Source organism: Scheffersomyces coipomensis (assembly GCF_036884675.1).
Source record: "Scheffersomyces coipomensis strain NRRL Y-17651 chromosome Unknown DFJ63scaffold_4, whole genome shotgun sequence".
In the NCBI taxonomy this organism is placed as follows: Eukaryota; Fungi; Ascomycota; class Pichiomycetes; order Serinales; family Debaryomycetaceae; genus Scheffersomyces; species Scheffersomyces coipomensis.
In genome coordinates, this window is record NW_027042895.1 from 860,195 (window position 1) to 879,100 (window position 18,906).

An 18,906-nucleotide genomic window follows, 5' to 3' on the forward strand; every position below is an offset into this window, starting at 1 on the left:
TTCCCCCACTAGATTGATAAGTATGTACTAGCCACCAGGTATGTATATAAATCTCCTATTTTTTAATATTAACTTTTTGCAATAATTACTCCTTATGATCGTGTCAAACTGATAATATTAATTGAAGAGCTATCTAAGCCAGAATTAATTATTATTTTGTCTGTTATAATCACTACAAATAGATATATTATCCTAATTCGGCAACGGTATAAATTTTTTATTATTTATGTATTTATTTATTTATTTATTTATATTTTCTCAAACGGGAGACATCACTGTTTTACCAAATCTTCTCTTCTTCCTTCATCTAAATCGACTTGGGAAAGGTCAACCCATTTACTCCTGTGAATCAATTTAAAAAATAAGTAACTGAAAATAAAAAATGGAATTAAAACATAAGCATCAACGAAATTTCTCCAATCAAATGGTTTAAAATATGACCAACCTTGAATTAATCCTAAGAAAATATTTAATCCAATTCCGATAATTGGTAACCATGGATATCCCCATCCTTTATATTTCAATTCATCTAATGATCTACCTTGTAATTTCATGGCTTGTCTAAATCTAATTTGATAAAAACTAACGTTACCCCCAAACAATAAAAACTGCAACCCCGGAAATATTAACAATATAATTATAAGCTTGAGCAGCACCAGTACTAATATTCATTAATGATAATAATCCAAATAAATTCATCAAGATAACTGCAAAGTATGGTACACCTCGTTTATTAACGTTTCTAAAGAATTTTGGTGCTCCACCTTCATTAGCTAAATTCACAATGGTTCTGGATCCAATATAGATAGATCCGTTAATGGCGGAAATACAAGTGACTAAAATGAATGTATTAACTAAATGAACTCCACCATCCCAACCAGCTCTTCTGATAGCAATTGACATGGGAGATTTTAAAGTTTTGGTTCCAGCTGATAAATTTGGATCATTATATGGTACTGTCATTCCATAAGATACAGCAATTCCCATATAAATAACAATGATTCTAAAGAAAGTTTGTCTAATAGCTCTTGGAATAGCACGAGCAGGATTTGAAGATTCAGTAGCAGTAAGAGCAACAATTTCAGTTCCACTATAGAAAGTACTGGCAAATACAAACGTATTAGCCACTCCTTTAAATCCAGTTGCAAATGCTCCAGGATCATTCCAATAATGGAATCCAAATTTTGGAGTATTTTTTATACCACCAGCAACATAAACAATTGAAAATATATAAAATGCCACTAAACCGGAAATTTTCAATATAGTTAACCAAAATTCAACTTCACCAAATGCTCCAACTCCTAAGAATTGAAATCCTAAAAAGACAAACCAAAATATTAAAATATATCCATATAATGGTACTTTTTCACCACTCCAAAATTGTAAAATAGCAGCCACGGTATTATATTCATTTGCTAAAACAGCAATCCAAATAATTACATAACACCATCCCACTGTTAAACCATAACCTTTATCAACGAATTTATTACCTAAAGTGGAGAATGTACCACCAGTAGGGTATAAAGTAGCCAATTCACCTAAACTTTGCATCATGATAAAACAAATAATACCTATAACCCCAAACCCAATAATAAGGGAAGCAGGACCTCCTTGACTTAAGGCAAGAGAGGCACCCACAAGGATAGTAGGACCAATAATCGATCCAAGAGCTATTAAAGATATATGTCTATCTTTAAGATTTCTCTGTAATTTTATATTGTCTACCTCTCCTGAATGTACTTCTACTTCATCTACTTGTTGATCTGAGGATTTGAAACTTTCGATTTCTTTTTCCTTGACAGGTACTTCTCCTTCATCGTCGATGAGATATCCTTTGTATAACGTCATATCCTAGTTAATGTTGTGTCTTTTAATGTAGTTGGAGCTTAATAGCACGAATAAGGGTAAAAAGATAACGAGGGGAAAATGAAAAAAAACTCCGGTAAATATTCCGAGGGAAAACACAATGAAACAACAACAATCAAAATTCAAAAGTAAATTGAAAAGTGTAAAGGGGTTCAGATGTATTTATATATCAATTTTTCAAGAAGCTATTAAAATATAAAAAAAATCTTAAATTTGTGGGTGAAAGGTTTATTCTTATTGTTCTATTGCCGTTGTATCTATTTTGGTTTAAGACAAATTTGGGAATGCGGCTTTCAACATGTTAATTATTACATTAAAAAATTGTGGATGCATTTCCCAAATTAGTGTTACTATTATTACTATGTGTCATGTGACATGTTGTCTGTTCCCTCTTTAGAATTATAATTGCAATTTAATAGAGTTTATACCTCACAAGATAGGTTAAAAGCTTGGATGGAATTAGGATTAGCCATAAAGCTTAGACTTTTTGTGATTGCGGTAGCTAGTTTCATGTTTCAGGTCATTTGGTTATGAGCTTTTGATAACCGTATTTGAATTGGTATATGATGTTTATTTTATTATTCCATCATTTGTTGACCCTTGATGGTTGATAATAGAAGTAATTAAGCTGAATTAGGATATTTTATATGAATCTGATATTGCATTACCCTATAACTTTACTGCTAAGTATGGTTCTTTTTTGCAGTAAAACGTGCATTATAACAAGCGTTCAATTGACTGATCGACTCATTTCTTTACAACTTTCACTTTAATTCTGTAGATTAGTGACAATCCTGACACTTGTCTATCAATTACTACATTTATACAAAGCATAAGCTAACAAAATATACTCTACAGTTAAAAAGAATGTAGTGGAGACTGCTGAGACACTTTAATCACAATTTGAGAAAGACATCCGCTAGCAACAATCTAACCACACGATCCACCAAACAAAAGAAAATACGGATGTATCAAAAGTTGTATAATCCTCATTCAATGGCTTTATCTTCTCCATAAACAGAACCCATAATTCTACGGAAGTATGACGGAATTTGGGGCAGAAACAGGAGTGGTTGGTTGGTTGGTTGATTCATATTTTCAATGATCATTAATCATAATCTGATTTGATTTGGTCTACAAGTTGATTAATAGGTTTTTTGATGATTTGTTTATATTAATATATCTATACACTATTATATAGATATATCAGATACCATAAGTATCCATATTGATTTGAATAATGAATAAAGAAAAGTTGTATTATGAAAATAATATTTGAAAATTTTTTGTTAACTCTGTTAAGATGGATGGAAGAAGAGAGGACCAAAATATCAAATTACCCGGATTTCAATTTCTCAAAGGTCTATCATCCATAGTTAGATATATGATAAACAGTTTACATACAACCACAACTTGATAAATCAAGTCTAATTCAACTCGGGTTACTTTTTTGTAATGGCTTTCATTAAACTAAACAGATGAAATAAGAAATACGTTTTTAAGTTAAATATTGAAAGAATGAAATATAAAAGAATATAATAAGTTAATACTAGATAAGCATTGTTTCAAACCCTAGACTTGATCAGTAGCAACCTTCTTTAAAAGCTTTGTAGTGATATTAAAGAATTGTTTTGAATGGGAAAAAGAATTAAATAATCTATAATAGAAATATTGGTGTCATTTGTAAATTGTTCATGATGTATGTGTTTGCAAAGGTATTGTTATTCAACAAAGCGTATTATGATATTGGACTTTAAATAATATCAAGTGGAATTCATCGTAAAGATGTTGTTTATAACAATTTAGCTGCTTCAGGTCTTAAATCTGATCTTCTAGGAGCTTCTAAGGGATGCCATTGCGCTAAATAAGTAATAGCCCACATCAAATAGCACATGGCTAAACCTAATATAACTGATGATCTCCAAACGGTTTGATTTTGTTTAGGAGCAAACACCCATGTTAATCCAGATAAACCGGCAACCAATATGAATACAAATATAACAGTATATCTATAAAGAGATGTTAGTATATGGTGCTTTGACTTTATTGAATTGATTGACCTCAATTTCAGTTAGATAACGTAACGAGGCACATAGATGTGTCTCGTACTAATAAAACTGACGATTGTATTATGTCAATTCCAATACTCCAATATATCATTACTTACCCACTCATGATGTAAAAACGATTGACCCAATCAAACTTTCAATCAAGATAACCAAAGGGATTGATAGTTAATTTGATTTAAATTAGCTATTTTTTTGACTGTCAGTTTAAAAATTTAAAGTGGTCGTGTAAAATGGTCAAGATTTTAGTTTTGATTTGTGGGATTTGGTGATGTTAGAATTTGGGTGGGTGATAAGTTATAGTTACAATAGTTGGTATATCAAATAATAGAGGGGTCAATGTCACAACAATTACCAGGACAAGTGGCCAATTGGCTATATAATGTGTTACAGCCTCAATATACTCACAAACAATTGGCATATTCTCATATCTATCAATTCCTACAATTCCATTTCAAACAGAACTTTAACTTCAAAATAAGAACTAACGTATATACATCCAATGATTCAGGTCAATCAGCGTTATTAATCAATTTATTCGGTTCTATAGTGGTTAATAATGATTTGGAAATCCCAGTCGAAATATGGATTCCTTTAAATTATCCATTTGTGGATCCAAGACAACCTACAACTCAAATTAATAATGGTACTCCATTAGTATTTATTATACCTGATCATACTAAACAATTATATTTAAAACCAGGAAATCATGTCGATTCACAAGGGAGATTCTATCATCCATATTTGGCAAATTGGCAACGAGATTGTTCATTAACTCAATATCAACTGAATCAAGAATCGTTAGCCCAATTTAATTTAATTTCTTTAATCAATATTATTCATCAATGTGTATTAGGTGATCCTCCTATAAGTCCACAACCATCGGCAGTTATCTCTCCTAATATCACTGGAATCAGTGCTGGTGGTCCTCCCATACCACCAAAACCAGCTAGAATACCATTGAATCAAGATCAACATATTGTTGAATCTCCTCCAGTGTCACAACAAAATAGTGGTACTACTCGATTACCACCTCAAACTACAGGTCCACCTTTACCTGCTAAGCCAGGTAAAGTTTCTATGTCATCTCCAACGAGAGAAAATTCAATTCCTTTAAAGTATCAAGCTCCATTACCATTGCCAACAGAACTGGCTTCTGTTAGACAAGGACAAACTGAACCTCAGCAACCACCGCCACCAGTTTCAATTCCAATACCGCAACAACAGTATCCCCAACAAGTACAACCACAGCAATTCTATCAAAATCAACCACCATATCTGGCCATATCACCACAACCAACTCATATTCAAAGACAGTATTACCAAAGAGAACATCCAACTCATTATAGTTCTCCGGCTCCAGCTCAACAATATCCTGTTCAAGCAGGATATTACTCAGAAGTATCATCTACTCCTCCTTCAAGAGTTGGTCAACTGGAAGTGGATTTGATGGATAATGAAGTACAGAATGCTACCTCAAATAATCAAACTAACTTTCAATCCAACATTCATAAGCAATTATTAGAAGATTTATCCCGAAAGATTAATGCATTGTTGGATCAAGATTCAGTTAATATTGAATTACCAATTATAAATCATAATATTCAAAAAGTAGATGCATTATATAATCAATTAACTCATCATTTCCAACAAGCGAAAGGAAATCTGAATAATTTAGAAGATCATTTAACCTATTTAACTCAACAATTGAATTCATTAACGGGTTTAAATCAAGAACTTTCAAAATTAGAAACGTTAAACAATCAAGATCCTGCCAACGTATGGCTTAATCAAAACACATCCATCCCCCTTGATGATCTAATAATCCCTGATTCTCCATTAGTCAAACAATTATATGAAACTGTATCTGAAATAAAAGCCATTAAAGATACTATTGGATTAATCAGTGGTAATTTTCTGAATGGATCAGAAATCATCAATAATAATAGTATTGACTTATGTGTAAAGACAGTTAGAAATCTTGGAAGAGATTTATTCTGGTTGGAATTAACCAAACAAGAGATTGCCAATAATATCATGGGATTATCGTCTCATGAATAATCATTTTGCAATCAATAATAGTTAATAATATATAGTGTCTCAATAGTTGTAAAAATATATATCCTGCATGTAAGTCACGCCGCACGATGTATTTTTTTTTTCATTCAAAAAATCTTCTTCTCTTCACAAGAGCAGAACGAGAAAAATTTATCACTTAAAAATTATCAAATACTATATAGTTAACCAGATTGTTGTAAGTCATATATTAAGTAGTGGGAAATATGTCTGACGAATTCGTTATCAAGCCAGAGACATTGGCTCCATCCAATGATACTTCTGAATGGCCATTATTGTTGAAGAACTACGACAAATTGTTAGTTAGAAGTGGACATTATACTCCTATTCCAACTGGTTCATCACCATTAAAGAGAGATTTAAAATCATATATTCAATCTGGTGTTATCAACTTGGATAAACCATCTAATCCATCCTCCCATGAAGTCGTTGCTTGGATTAAAAGAATCTTAAGATCTGAAAAGACTGGTCATTCTGGTACTTTAGATCCTAAAGTTACTGGTTGTTTGATTGTTTGTATTGATAGAGCTACTAGATTAGTTAAATCTCAACAAGGGGCTGGTAAAGAATATGTTTGCATTGTTAGATTACATGAAGAATTAAAAGATGCCAAAGATTTAGGTAGATCTTTAGAAAATTTAACTGGGGCTTTATTTCAAAGACCTCCATTAATTTCTGCTGTTAAAAGACAATTAAGAGTTCGTACTATTTATGATTCTAAATTAATTGAATTCGATAACAAAAGAGGATTAGGTGTTTTCTGGGCTTCTTGTGAAGCTGGTACTTATATGAGAACTTTATGTGTTCATTTAGGTATGTTATTAGGAGTTGGTGGTCATATGCAAGAATTACGTCGTGTAAGATCAGGAGCTTTAGGTGAAAATGATAATTTAGTTACTTTACATGATGTTTTAGATGCTCAATATGTTTATGATAATACTAGAGATGAATCATATTTAAGAAAAATCATTCAACCATTAGAAACTTTATTACTTGGTTATAAAAGAATTGTTGTTAAAGATTCTGCTGTTAATTCAGTTTGTTATGGAGCTAAATTAATGATTCCAGGTTTATTAAGATATGAAAATGGTATTGAATTATATGATGAAGTTGTTTTAATGACTACTAAAGGTGAAGCCATTGCTATTGGTATTGCTCAAATGACAACTGTTGATTTACAAACTTGTGATCATGGTATTGTTGCTAAAGTTAAAAGATGTATTATGGAAAGAGATACTTATCCAAGAAGATGGGGTTTAGGTCCAGTTGCTCAAAAGAAGAAACAATTAAAAGCTGATGGTAAATTAGATAAATTCGGTAGAGCTAATGAAAATACTCCAGATAGTTGGAAAAAAGAATATAAAGATCATGACGGTGAACCAGCTCCAGCTATTCCAGAATCTAAATTAGTTGCTCCAGAAGTTCAATTACCAAAGAAAACTTTAATTGAAGAAGTTGTTGCTGAATCTAAACCAGAAGAAAATGGTGAAGAAAAGAAAGAAAAGAAGGAAAAGAAGGAAAAGAAAGATAAGAAGGAAAAGAAGGAAAAGAAAGATAAAAAGAGAAAGGCTGAAGATGGTGAAGAAAAGTCTGAAAAGAAGAAGAAAGTTAAGAAGTAAGTGCATCTGTTAATCTAAATTATTGATTAAGAATATTTTTTTTACAAATTCCCCAGTATTATCATAATAATACATTTCTGTACATTTATTAGTTTTATATATACAAGTATATTAGTTTTACTTTTGAAATATATCCATTTCATTTTTAAGTTAGATCTATATTTTTTATTATGCGTTATCAATATTATTCATTAAGAATTTAAACTTATCACTTAATGTATTATAGAAATATTGACGTTGTAATTCAGCCATATTAGCTCGTTCATTCTCTCCTGTACTTTTGAAATGCTCTTCTAAACTCTTTAAGATAAAGATACTTAAGGTTTTATCATTATCAGTCCCTGATGTATTGGACATTACTGAAAGACATTTATCAAAGTATTGATTCTTTTGTTGAACATCTGTAGCAGATATATAAATAACATAATTCATTAAATTGGTTATGAAGGGGTAACTTGTTACATTCTGAAGGCTTGTGATACAAGTTGTAACATCTTGAATCAATGAATCATTCTTTCCAAGTTTAGCTTCGGAAAACTCATCATTGACAATGGCTAGCACAAGACGATAAGTAACGACTAATAATTGGTTGGATGAAACGAAATTGGTTGTGAATGAATTCGAAGTGATATTAGGATTAAAGCAAGTTGACAAGGAATTAATAAGTTTTGAATTTAATCCATGATAGTATTTGAGTTTCTCATCTGATTTATCATTCATGTGTTTACTAATTTCTTTAATTTCAAATTGATTCAAAATTAAAAGATGGAAAGTGGAGTAAACATATAAATCATTAAATTCACCACAACCACGTATTGATTCGTTAACTATTCCAAATGTCAAGTTGAAAGCTTCATTGCATTGGGCGGTGAACGTAGATTGACTCTTTCCTGATGTTAAATTAATCACCTTCATGTAATGATATTTCGCAGCTTGAAGATCTCCCATATAATGATAGTAGACGGCAAATAAGTAATAAACCTTAGGTATTAATGATTCGAATACAACCTGTTCTTCTGGCTTAAATTTTCCATTATTGAAATCACTCATGAATTGATTCAAATATTTGATATCTTTGAATTGACTATTAAGAAATCCAATCCATACCTTATAATAATCAATATTATATTTGATAAATTTCATCTTTATCACTTTTTTATGAAGTTGACTAGTGTCGAATTTTCTTTTACTTGATATTTCACCCGTCAATTCTTTTAATTGCTTTTCAATGATTTGCAGACATCTTTCAAATACTTTCTTAGCTTTCTTCTTCCCATTTGCAGCTTCGGAAAGTAAATGCATCCCAGTAAGATAATAAAACATAATGACAAATTCATCCGAACTCAACCATTTAACAGTAAAGTTGTATTCAATTTGAAGTAATGTAACTTGAATTGGTATATCGAAAGAACCGTCTTCTTTCCATGATTTCCAAGAGTGTTTCTGTTCACCCATTACAAAATCACTCAATTCTCGCATAGCAATATTCCCATTCTCAATATCATTACATTGAATATAAGCACTGAATTTAGATACTAGTTGCATAGCATATAATTGCTTTATATTTACAGTTGCAAGCAATGGTGCCACGACTTGAACATCTGACAAAGCTTGCATTGGTGAACCTCTATGAAGATGTTGACTGGCATGGAATAAGAACTTATAAACCTGTATTGAATTATTCCAGGGTTGATCTTGAAGCATCATTTCTAAAGCATTCAATCCTGAGATTATATCCGTATTTAATAAATGATGGACCTTACAGAATTGAAATAGACATGCAAACTCGTGTAATCCAGATCGTTGATAATACATCGTTTTCTCATTGAGATAATGCATTACCATTGTCATATTCGTACTTTGTAGAATCTTAACTTGGAGATACTCAGCCTCAAACTTTAACAAGATGATATTATTCCTCGATGCAATATCAATCGCTTTATTAACATATTCATCGGCTAATTCTATACTCAATGTTTCATTGAATAATATGGTTGCAACCTTTAAACAAATCGTCAGTTCAAGATATGGATTCAAGTATCGATTGTATTTCGTTAAAATCATCAACAATGCCTTGATACTAAGCTCAACCGTGTTATTATAATCAACCATTCCTTGTTTACTATTAGTATTCAACACTGATTTATGAGCAGCTTTCAAGAAGTTGGCAGATATAGCCAATAATTTCTCAATCATAAATTGAGCCTTTGTAGAATCATCAATGATAGTGATATGGGGTTTATCTACCACTGGTTCAATTGTGATTGAACTGGTTGGTTCATGTGGATTGTGGATTTGAGACATATCAACTAATGAATCAAGCTCACTGGATTCAACTTGACTAGAGTTATCATTTTCATCCTGTCGTATTCTTTTATGGGCTATGAATTCATTGACGATTTTCTGATTTGATTTTTGATTATTGATTTGGATTTGTTCATAGGCTACTGATTCCTGTTTGGTTTTGTTTTGAAATCCATCTTGAAAGAACTGTTGATATGAAGCTCTTCTTCCAGCTGATTGATTCTCCTTTGATAGAATGATCTCATCAGACATGTTTGATTATATATTGATCTCTCCGCTAGTGTTGAGCATACCTCGTTGTATATCGACTTTCTTCTTACTTCTACTCCCTAGGATCTATCACTGTATATATATCGTTAGCTATCTAACGGTTGGTTAGGGTTGGTGCTGCCAAAAATTATTTTGGCGCGTCTTAATTTTTTTTCACACACTCTATAATAAAACATGGTATAATATATTAAATGATCAAGAGAACTGAAAAGGATTGTTTCTAATAACTAACTAAGAATAAAGTAAAATATCTATAATCTACAATAAATAACCTATTGAATCAATTAGGCGCGTTTCAACTTATCAATTTCCAGTTGTAATTGTTTTCTTCTGAATTTCTCTTCACTTAATTCTCCTTCATATTGATCTTGCATATCACTTATAATCTTTTTAAATTCTTTTCGTAAGATAGCACTACTCATACCTCCATATGAGTTTGGTCTAGATGGGGATAATCCACTATTCACCAGACGTTGATCTTCCACTTCTGGTTCGTCATGATTTGGAGCCGATAATAACTCACTAGTAAATGGTGAGACAGAGGTAGTAAGGTTATCACTTACTAATTTTGGTGAACTTATTAATGAAAATTGGGAATTGTTAGCATGTTTGGCACCTAATTTATCAATTTTCAAGAGATTTAATTCTCGACGAAGTTTTGATATTTCTTTATCCTTTAATTGGATTATATTAGAATTGGAGTCAGATATGTTATTAGTGTTATTAGGGTTGTTGGTATTATTGAGTTGATGAGAGGTTGAACTCTTTGAATGTGATACTTCCTTTTCTAATTGATTTATCTTCTTTCTATATTCTTGTATAAGCTTTTGAGAATTATCTCGAGAAAATTCATATTCTTTCGTTAAATATTGATAAGAAAATCTTAAATCGGTTAAAGCAGTTTTATAATCAAGTAATGCTTTATCAGTTGCATTTTTAGGAGATGAATTTGAAAAGAATGAATTTTCATGAGAGAAACTTACATTTTTTGATGGAGTAGTTTGAATTGATGATGATGATGTGAGGGGTGGAGTATGACCATTAGTTTGACTTATTTTATCAATACAATTACAAGCCCATTTGATTCTTGAATCAATAGAATCATTGGTGGATGGTGGATTCGGTAATTGGACATTTCTATGGGCAGCAATAGAAGCAATATGAGAAAATAATACATCAAATGATTGATATAATGAATCTGATCTTGGATTTATAGTTTGTAATGACATGGATGATTTTAATGGTGTATGATCAGGAGATGAAGTAACTAAATCATCAGTTACAATAGGGATCTGTTGTTGATGTTGTTGTTGAGAAAGATCAGTTGATGATGACAATCTAACATCTTCAACATACCCCAAAACTAAACAAGCCATATTATGATTATTCAATTGAGTAGTTAATGATTCTAATTCTAAATTAACTGTCAATAATTGATCTTGTAATGATGTTGTCAGTTTTAAAACCTTCGAAAGTAACTTTGAATCCAATTCATCATCATCTTGGTTATTGCTCGTCTCTTCTAATTCATTATTGGATTGGGATAATATTATTTCATGAATAAACTGTTGAGAGATAGTTGTCTTTGCTAAGAGATATTGTTGTTTCTCTTTCTTCTCTTCGATTAAAATCTTGACTTGTTGTAACCTTGATAATGACATGATAGCATTATTATTTATTTTATTAGTATCGAATATTGAATTTTCAATCAATACTTTTAAATTCAAATAATTTTGTTTATTAGAAGTATTATCAATGAATGATTCTATTTCGAAACTTTCTGAAGAATCAGATGGTGGAGTATTTGACATCATACTTAATGATGAAACGGATGAATCATTACCGATGGTAACATGACCTTTATCCAAGTTTGATTGAAGATGAGAACTAAATGAATCATTTAAGATGGTAGTATGCAAAAGGCTTAAATCATTATTTGAATGTTCAGGAAATCTTGATTCACGAAGTTCCAGTAATTTGGATCGATATTGTTCTTGTAATTGAAATTTCAATAAATCAGTAGTAGTATTTTCCAAGTTATAGTTGGATGCTGAATCATTATGAGTGATCTTAAAGGGTGAGTTCTTCTTGAATGTTTCAGAATCAATCATGATGATGGGTGATGTATCTGTCTGACCTATTTCTTCTAGTTCTTCACTTGCAGTGTGTTGAATGAATGCTCTGTATCCTTATACCAACTAAACAGTACCTGTGGATAGTCTATATGAATAACGTCTAAGGCTACGATTATTGTCTAGGTATGAAACAATGGTAAGTTCACAATTTCTAGTTTCCCAAACTTTGCTGTTCGTGGATCGCCAAATTTAAAAACAGCCAAAAAAAAAAAAAAAAAAAATAAAAAAAAAGACGAGACGCGTAATTTTTTAACTCTCCTTAAAATGGAATATTGCAACTTTAAAATTTCACATTAATTAAACTAATTTACCGACTCATCCATCCATCTTAAAGTATATAGACTGTATGGGTATGGGTCAGTAAAGAGGTCTTCTCGGTGTTAGCGGTGTAAGTTCGGTTTAGCGAAATTTGCGTTAGCAGGTTACTGACTCTACTGGTGTAGAGAGAGGAGCTACTTTGCATGTCTTACTATGGTAATTTATCTACTTCAGACTCATATATAGAATATCAGATCTATAGTCTAGGCATTTAGTTGTTACCCTTCTCTTCTTAATCTAGCATTATGACCAAACACTTCCCTTCTTAGATGGTTGTAGTTCTATACTGAAATTTCATCTAAGAAACATCAGTAGTGTGCGCTAATTTCTCTCCATATTTACTAAAAATGGTATAGCGAAACAAATCAAAAAATTGAAATCCATACAACTTTTCAACCTTCAATCACCACACCAAATATGATATAGAATTACTATGGATCTTACGAAACTAGCTAATGAAGATCCTTTAAACCAAATAGAATCTAAAAATTTAGGTAATTCAACCATACGATATGTCACATTCAATGTCAATGGTATCAAAACCTTATGTAATTATCATCCTTGGAATAAAATTGATCAAGATTATGATGCTATGTTCACTCTTTTAAAAGCTGATATCATAACTTTACAAGAATTAAAACTATCCCCTTCAAATATATCCACCATTAAGAATATTGGGCATTTACCTCATTATAAATCATTCATTACTTTACCCAAATTGAAAAGAGGATATAGTGGAGTTGGAGTTTTCATACGGATTCCAAGTCAAGATGAGCCTCTTCATGTTAAACGAGCCTTAACTGTTGTGAAAGCTGAAGAAGGTTTGAGTGGTTATCTCTCATCTTCCAATGGGGTTAAATACCGACATTTGAATGAAGCTGATCATATTGGTGGGTATAGTGATGCTCTTGATGAAACATTAGGATTGGAATTAGATGAACAAGGAAGATGTGTGGTGATTGAATTAGCTAATAATACCGTTATATTTTCATTATATTGTCCTGCCAATTCAATGGGGACTGAAGAAGGAGAAATTTATAGATTGAAATTCTTACAAACTTTACTTGAAAGGTGTCATAATTTGAAATTTAAAATGGGGAAAGAAGTGGTAATAATGGGGGATATTAATGTATGTCTCGATTTAATCGATAGTGCTGAATCTATCAGTGATAGATTAAAGCAAAATCTTATAAAATCAAGTTTAGATGGGTTGAAATTTGAAGCTATGAATTATGAAGAATGTCAAATGTTTAAACGGAATTCAACCAAGGCAAGAATCCTCTTGAATAAATATACTATCCCCCAACTAATATTCAATTACAAAGATGATATCAAACCTCCACCATCAAACACAAACTTTCTTTATGATACCACTCGATATATCTTAGGAAGGAAGTTGAATGTCTATACAGTTTGGAATACAATGACTAATTCTCGAAGCATCAATTATGGATCAAGGATTGATTTGATCTTGGTCAGTTCATATGCCATGGTGAAAAATATATCTCAGGCTGATATTTGGCCCTTCATCTTAGGTTCAGATCATTGTCCGATATTTACTGATTTCGACGTGTTGGAACAAGAAGATAATGGTGAAACTTTACCAATTGTAAATAAATTAAATTTCGAAGCTAAATATTATCATAAATTATCCCAAATGAAAGATATCGCTCTGATGTTTTCAAGAGTGAAATCTCAAACATCTACATCAAGTGTTAATTCAAATACTAGTACTGCATCTTCGTCTTCATCTACTCCTGATCCAGAATTGAAGAGATCGTCAACTTCAGAGATTAAGAAATCATCAACTATAGAATATGTTAGTAGGAAGAAACCAAAGAAAGATGATTCAGCTCAAAAGTCTATAGGTAATTTCTTCTTTCTGAAGAGTAAATAAATCATTACAGTTCAATATCAACTTTTCATTATTGATTAAATCTTGTATTATTAATTCTATACATTATTAAAGCTAACTTGTTTTTACAAATATGTAATGTAACTAACTTTATATATATAATTATACAAAACAAAAGAAACCAAAAACAATCCCCCATTCATCTTGAATCAAATAAAGAAGGAAGAAGAAAGAAATTTAGATGAAAATGGAGTGGTTTGTGATTATTTATAGAATCTCTTTATGTATAACTTTAATGTAATAAAAAAAAAATGAAAACTCTTTTTAATATTCGAAATGAAGATCCCAACCTATACTGTACTTTACACAGCCTTCTTTAATTTGAATTGAATATGATGAATATGAATGATAAAGAAAAATTAATAAACAAATAATATATTACATAGTTGATAAAATGAATGACAATCTGGGTGATGATGATGATGATGAGAATGATTTGATTATGATTTACGGAATTCACTTAACACAGGATAAATAGATTCAAATGCAGTATAAATTTCTTCTCTTTGTTTAGCACCAGTTAAAACAATCTTACCAGAAACAAAAATTAATAAAACAATCTTTGGTTTCACCATTCTATAAATCAAACCTGGGAATAATTCGGGTTCGTATGATGAATAATTACCATGGGAAAATGCTAAACCTTCCAATCTAATAGGGAATTTAACATCACAAGATCCCACAATATTTTGAATCTTAAAATCAGTAAATTTGGCATTGAAACCCAACTTTTGAATAATTCTAGCATATTTTCTTGAAGCTAATTTAGAATCATCTTCTGATTTAGCCCCTGTAACAACCATTTTACCAGAAGCAAAGATTAAAGCGGTAGTTTTAGGTTCTCTGATTCTCATAATGACAGCAGCAAAACGTTTTGGATTATATTCAGCATTACGAGCATGTAAAGCAATCGTTTTTAAATCTAAACGACAATCCAAATTAACGGTAGCCACAATATTTTGTAAAGTTGGAACTATACCTGAAGTAGCACCATCATCTTCTTCTTGTTGAGGTTCAACGATATCAGCAGTTTCTTCCTTTTTCACAATTTCTTGTGTTTGTGGTTGTTGTGCTTGTTGAGATGATGATGGTTGAGGTTGAAGTGATCTATTTTCACCATCAAAACCTTGAGGGAACATCAACGAATTTGGAGCAGTGAAAGCCTTGGCTTGAGCTGGATTGGTTGGTAACTTCAAAGAATCCATAATGAATGTAGATAGATATGCAAAAGGTTGATGATAATAATGATAATAATTAAATTATGATATAAAAAAGAATGAGATGAACAAATCAATGTATCCCCAAATTTAACGCTCCAGAATCTAAATTTAGAAAAGCAGAACCAGATAATTTATTCAGCTTGCTTGCTTTGATGAAATTCTATATAGAATGGACTTATATTATATTAATGTGATCTATACAACTTCTTCTAAATATATATCTCTTGCCCCCTGATAACAAGATAAGATTATTTTAGAAAGAAATGTGTGACACAAAATTTTAACAAAACAAAAAAAACTCTGTATGCAGGATGTGAAAAATATCTCCCAAAATCTGGAAAAAAAAAGAGGGAATTTGGAGCTCTATTTATACTAATGGGCTCATATCCGGGTAACTGTGTTACTCGTGATTTAAACGTGATTTACAGGCGATGAGTTTTTCCTAATTAGGAAAGAGCAGCATTAAATTTTCTTTGATTTATCATAAATATATATAGATAGATAATAACTAGATGTATGGGGTAAGTATGAATGATTGATTGGGATGGTGTTAACTGTGCTGATGGGAGTCATGAATAAGAAATGCAATCATTTTTTAAAATCAATAGATGAAAAGTTATAGTAGTAATGAAGGATATATAAAAATAGTGTAAAACTGTAGTTAACCTGTTATTGGAATAAAGATAATAGTAATGGAATGCTAATAATACAAATCGATGAAGTAGAATGTGTAGAATGACGAATGAATGAATTAATGAATAAGTAGATAAATGAATATGTAGACCTTGACTAAAGACTTACATAAAGATATCAAGGGAGATACAACATGAAAGAAGGTCTAACGTTCTTTCAAGAGCTTGTTTCTCTTTTCTCTCTTTCTCATTCTATCAACCTTCTTTGCATGCATCTTGGCAGCTATTAATTCATAACGTTCCTTTTCAGCTTTGGTTTCTCTTCTCTTTTTCAAATCATCTATTCTTTGCTTTCTAATCGATTCTTTTTCCTCTTTCAACTCCTTCATTCTAACTTTATATTGAACTTCTTGTAATTTCTTTTCTTCTCTTTCTTTAAATGATTTTGGTTTACTAACACCTAAAGTTTTAACTCTGAAAGCATCTTTCTTCATTTTCCAATCTTTACCGTTGATTCTACTACCTTCTCCTTTACCCTTTGGCACCAGTGGATCTATGTATCTCTTAGGAATATCCTCGTATTTCAAGTTTGAAGAAGAACTCATTATGAATAGTTATATATATGTATGTATAAGGGATCTTCAGTCTGACTTGTAAGATGATAAAAATAGTATCAAAATAAATTTTTGTTAGCTATAAAAAAAAAATTTTTAGCTCTGCCTCTCATACAAAATTATTTTTGCTGCGAAGTAAATCAAAATCAATCTATCTTTTTATGGAGAATTAAATAACAATACATAAATATAAAGTCGTATATAGTCTTTTGAGAGTGTTTTTCCTTTTTTAAATGTCATTAATTATTCGTCATGAACAGTACTTTGCTTATCGATCAAGAAAATTGCCTTTCTGATCCATTTTCTAGTTCTGGTATATTTGGAAAATCCATCTTTAAAACTGGGATTTTCCCAATTACTATCATTATAAACCCATCCTTCTTTACTCTTACCCTTGTTGAACTCAGTATCAATCAGCCAATCGGTATCCAACCAATCCCACAGATAGGTATAAAGATCACTTTCAAATATCGGGAATGGATAATCATCTTTGGTATCTTGGACTGGGGGAGCTGGTAATAATGATTGTTCATGACAAAAGTTAGGTCTATCACCAGGAAATAATAAATTTGACCATCCTAACCCGATCCATCTTCTTTCATTTTCAAGTAATTCAAATAATACAATTTGTTTCAATTGAGTTGGAGACACTATTGATTTTTTAATGATTTTGAAATCAGTTAATAATGGTACACTGTTTAATTCTTCAATATCACTTGAAGTTGGACTTTGAACTCTTGATATGGTTTGATATTTCGATGCATCAAATCCTCGATCAAGTTTAATATCAAGTCCTGTCAAATAAAACATAAATATTCTAACATAAACTGATCTCCATAATAATCTTCTTACAGCAAATAACCAAGGTGAATGATAGGCTAATACAAAAATACCCGTAAACCATATTGCTTTTTGAGGTGGAATGATAGTTTTAACGATAAGTAAATGTAAGGGAGTTAATATGGCTGTCATTATAAATATTTTAACATAATTTTTAAATTTGAAAGGAATATGTTGAGCTGGACCCATAATCATTTCAAATCTCAATGTAATATTATGAAGGGTGAATAAAACTTCATCAATTGTTGGTTTTTCATCGAATTTAGAATCATAAATAACTGAACTTATTGACCATACCAATCCTGAAAATATAACCGAAAATATAATTGGCAATATAATATAACTTATGGAATGCCAGTACATCACAAGACATGAATACACCACCACAATCAAGAAATTCTGATAAGGATCATCATTGGTCCAAGTTATAATCTCTAAGATATTATCAATGAGTAATAAATATGGAAAGATTTGGGATAGAGCCGAAGCTAATATGGGGGAATCGGTTAATAGCTTGTTATTAGATGAATTTGTAAGTAACTTAGCTTGAGATGGTTCAAATGGGGCAACCACATAATCAGCATATTTTTCAGACATTCTTAATTAAGTATGATATCAAATGAATTGAATTAAAATATGGTTGTCATTAGTTTATAGTCATAAGTGTTGATCATGAATTCGATTTATTCATATGCCAATTTGGTTTTAAGGTGGGGGAGGAGCAAAGATCAACCTAAAAAAAGACTTAAAAAATGATCACGTGAATTACATTTCCTGTATATAATATCCCGAGGCTTATCTGTTCTAATTATATATAGAATTATAGATTAACTGAAAGTTATCTGATTTAGCAATTTCATTTAATAAGTTGTAACTAGACAATTAGATTAATAGCAGATAAAGTTTAGTAAAAAAAATTCATTTGATTAGTGTATATGTTGCGATAAGTGTGATCCTGTCACTCAAGCCCATTGTTCAACTACAAGTTGTAATTACTCACATAAACTCACCTCTGTCTTAACCTTAAATCG

General features: G+C 31.0%; 10 protein-coding genes across 10 annotated transcripts; 3 read left to right on the forward strand and 7 right to left on the reverse strand. All coding sequences in view use genetic code 12, as the record gives it.

Annotated features, from left to right (window-relative positions):
* Positions 1-272: 272 nt before the first annotated feature.
* Positions 273-1,848, reverse strand: AGP3 (Agp3p; the record flags this gene model as incomplete). The annotated part of the gene is made up of 2 exons (XM_064907472.1): positions 273-556; positions 657-1,848. 2 exons carry the CDS (start codon positions 1,846-1,848, stop codon positions 273-275), a joined length of 1,476 nt encoding a protein of 491 aa, XP_064761725.1.
* A 1,810-nt stretch (positions 1,849-3,658) lies between these two features.
* On the reverse strand, positions 3,659-3,874 carry DFJ63DRAFT_287648 (H(+)-transporting V0 sector ATPase subunit e; the record flags this gene model as incomplete). Its single annotated transcript, XM_064905079.1, has 1 exon — positions 3,659-3,874. A coding segment is annotated over one exon (216 nt), but the record flags the coding sequence as incomplete, so codon positions are not given.
* Positions 3,875-4,271: 397 nt separating this feature from the next.
* VPS23 (ubiquitin-binding ESCRT-I subunit protein) lies at positions 4,272-5,993 on the forward strand (the record flags this gene model as incomplete). The annotated part of the gene is made up of 1 exon (XM_064908250.1): positions 4,272-5,993. One exon carries the CDS (start codon positions 4,272-4,274, stop codon positions 5,991-5,993), a length of 1,722 nt encoding a protein of 573 aa, XP_064761727.1.
* Positions 5,908-7,711, forward strand: DFJ63DRAFT_153947 (pseudouridine synthase). The gene has a single exon (XM_064903603.1). The coding sequence runs from the start codon at positions 6,215-6,217 to the stop codon at positions 7,625-7,627; it is 1,413 nt and encodes a 470-aa protein (XP_064761728.1). The 5' UTR covers positions 5,908-6,214; the 3' UTR covers positions 7,628-7,711.
* DFJ63DRAFT_153842 (uncharacterized protein) lies at positions 7,682-10,334 on the reverse strand. Its single transcript, XM_064903601.1, has one exon. It carries the CDS (start codon positions 10,181-10,183, stop codon positions 7,796-7,798), a length of 2,388 nt encoding a protein of 795 aa, XP_064761729.1. The 5' UTR covers positions 10,184-10,334; the 3' UTR covers positions 7,682-7,795.
* Positions 10,335-10,485: 151 nt separating this feature from the next.
* On the reverse strand, positions 10,486-12,312 carry PEA2 (Pea2p; the record flags this gene model as incomplete). The annotated part of the gene is made up of 1 exon (XM_064906185.1): positions 10,486-12,312. The coding sequence occupies one exon, from the start codon at positions 12,310-12,312 to the stop codon at positions 10,486-10,488; it is 1,827 nt and encodes a 608-aa protein (XP_064761730.1).
* Positions 12,313-13,087: 775 nt separating this feature from the next.
* APN2 (DNA-(apurinic or apyrimidinic site) lyase) lies at positions 13,088-14,551 on the forward strand (the record flags this gene model as incomplete). Its single annotated transcript, XM_064908251.1, has 1 exon — positions 13,088-14,551. The coding sequence occupies one exon, from the start codon at positions 13,088-13,090 to the stop codon at positions 14,549-14,551; it is 1,464 nt and encodes a 487-aa protein (XP_064761731.1).
* A 38-nt stretch (positions 14,552-14,589) lies between these two features.
* On the reverse strand, positions 14,590-16,201 carry TBP1 (TATA-binding protein). The gene has a single exon (XM_064903602.1). The coding sequence runs from the start codon at positions 15,772-15,774 to the stop codon at positions 15,010-15,012; it is 765 nt and encodes a 254-aa protein (XP_064761732.1). The 5' UTR covers positions 15,775-16,201; the 3' UTR covers positions 14,590-15,009.
* Positions 16,201-17,176, reverse strand: DFJ63DRAFT_153772 (uncharacterized protein). Its single transcript, XM_064903599.1, has one exon. It carries the CDS (start codon positions 17,024-17,026, stop codon positions 16,628-16,630), a length of 399 nt encoding a protein of 132 aa, XP_064761733.1. The 5' UTR covers positions 17,027-17,176; the 3' UTR covers positions 16,201-16,627.
* A 102-nt stretch (positions 17,177-17,278) lies between these two features.
* Positions 17,279-18,472, reverse strand: DFJ63DRAFT_335712 (uncharacterized protein; the record flags this gene model as incomplete). Its single annotated transcript, XM_064908252.1, has 1 exon — positions 17,279-18,472. One exon carries the CDS (start codon positions 18,470-18,472, stop codon positions 17,279-17,281), a length of 1,194 nt encoding a protein of 397 aa, XP_064761734.1.
* Positions 18,473-18,906: the final 434 nt, after the last annotated feature.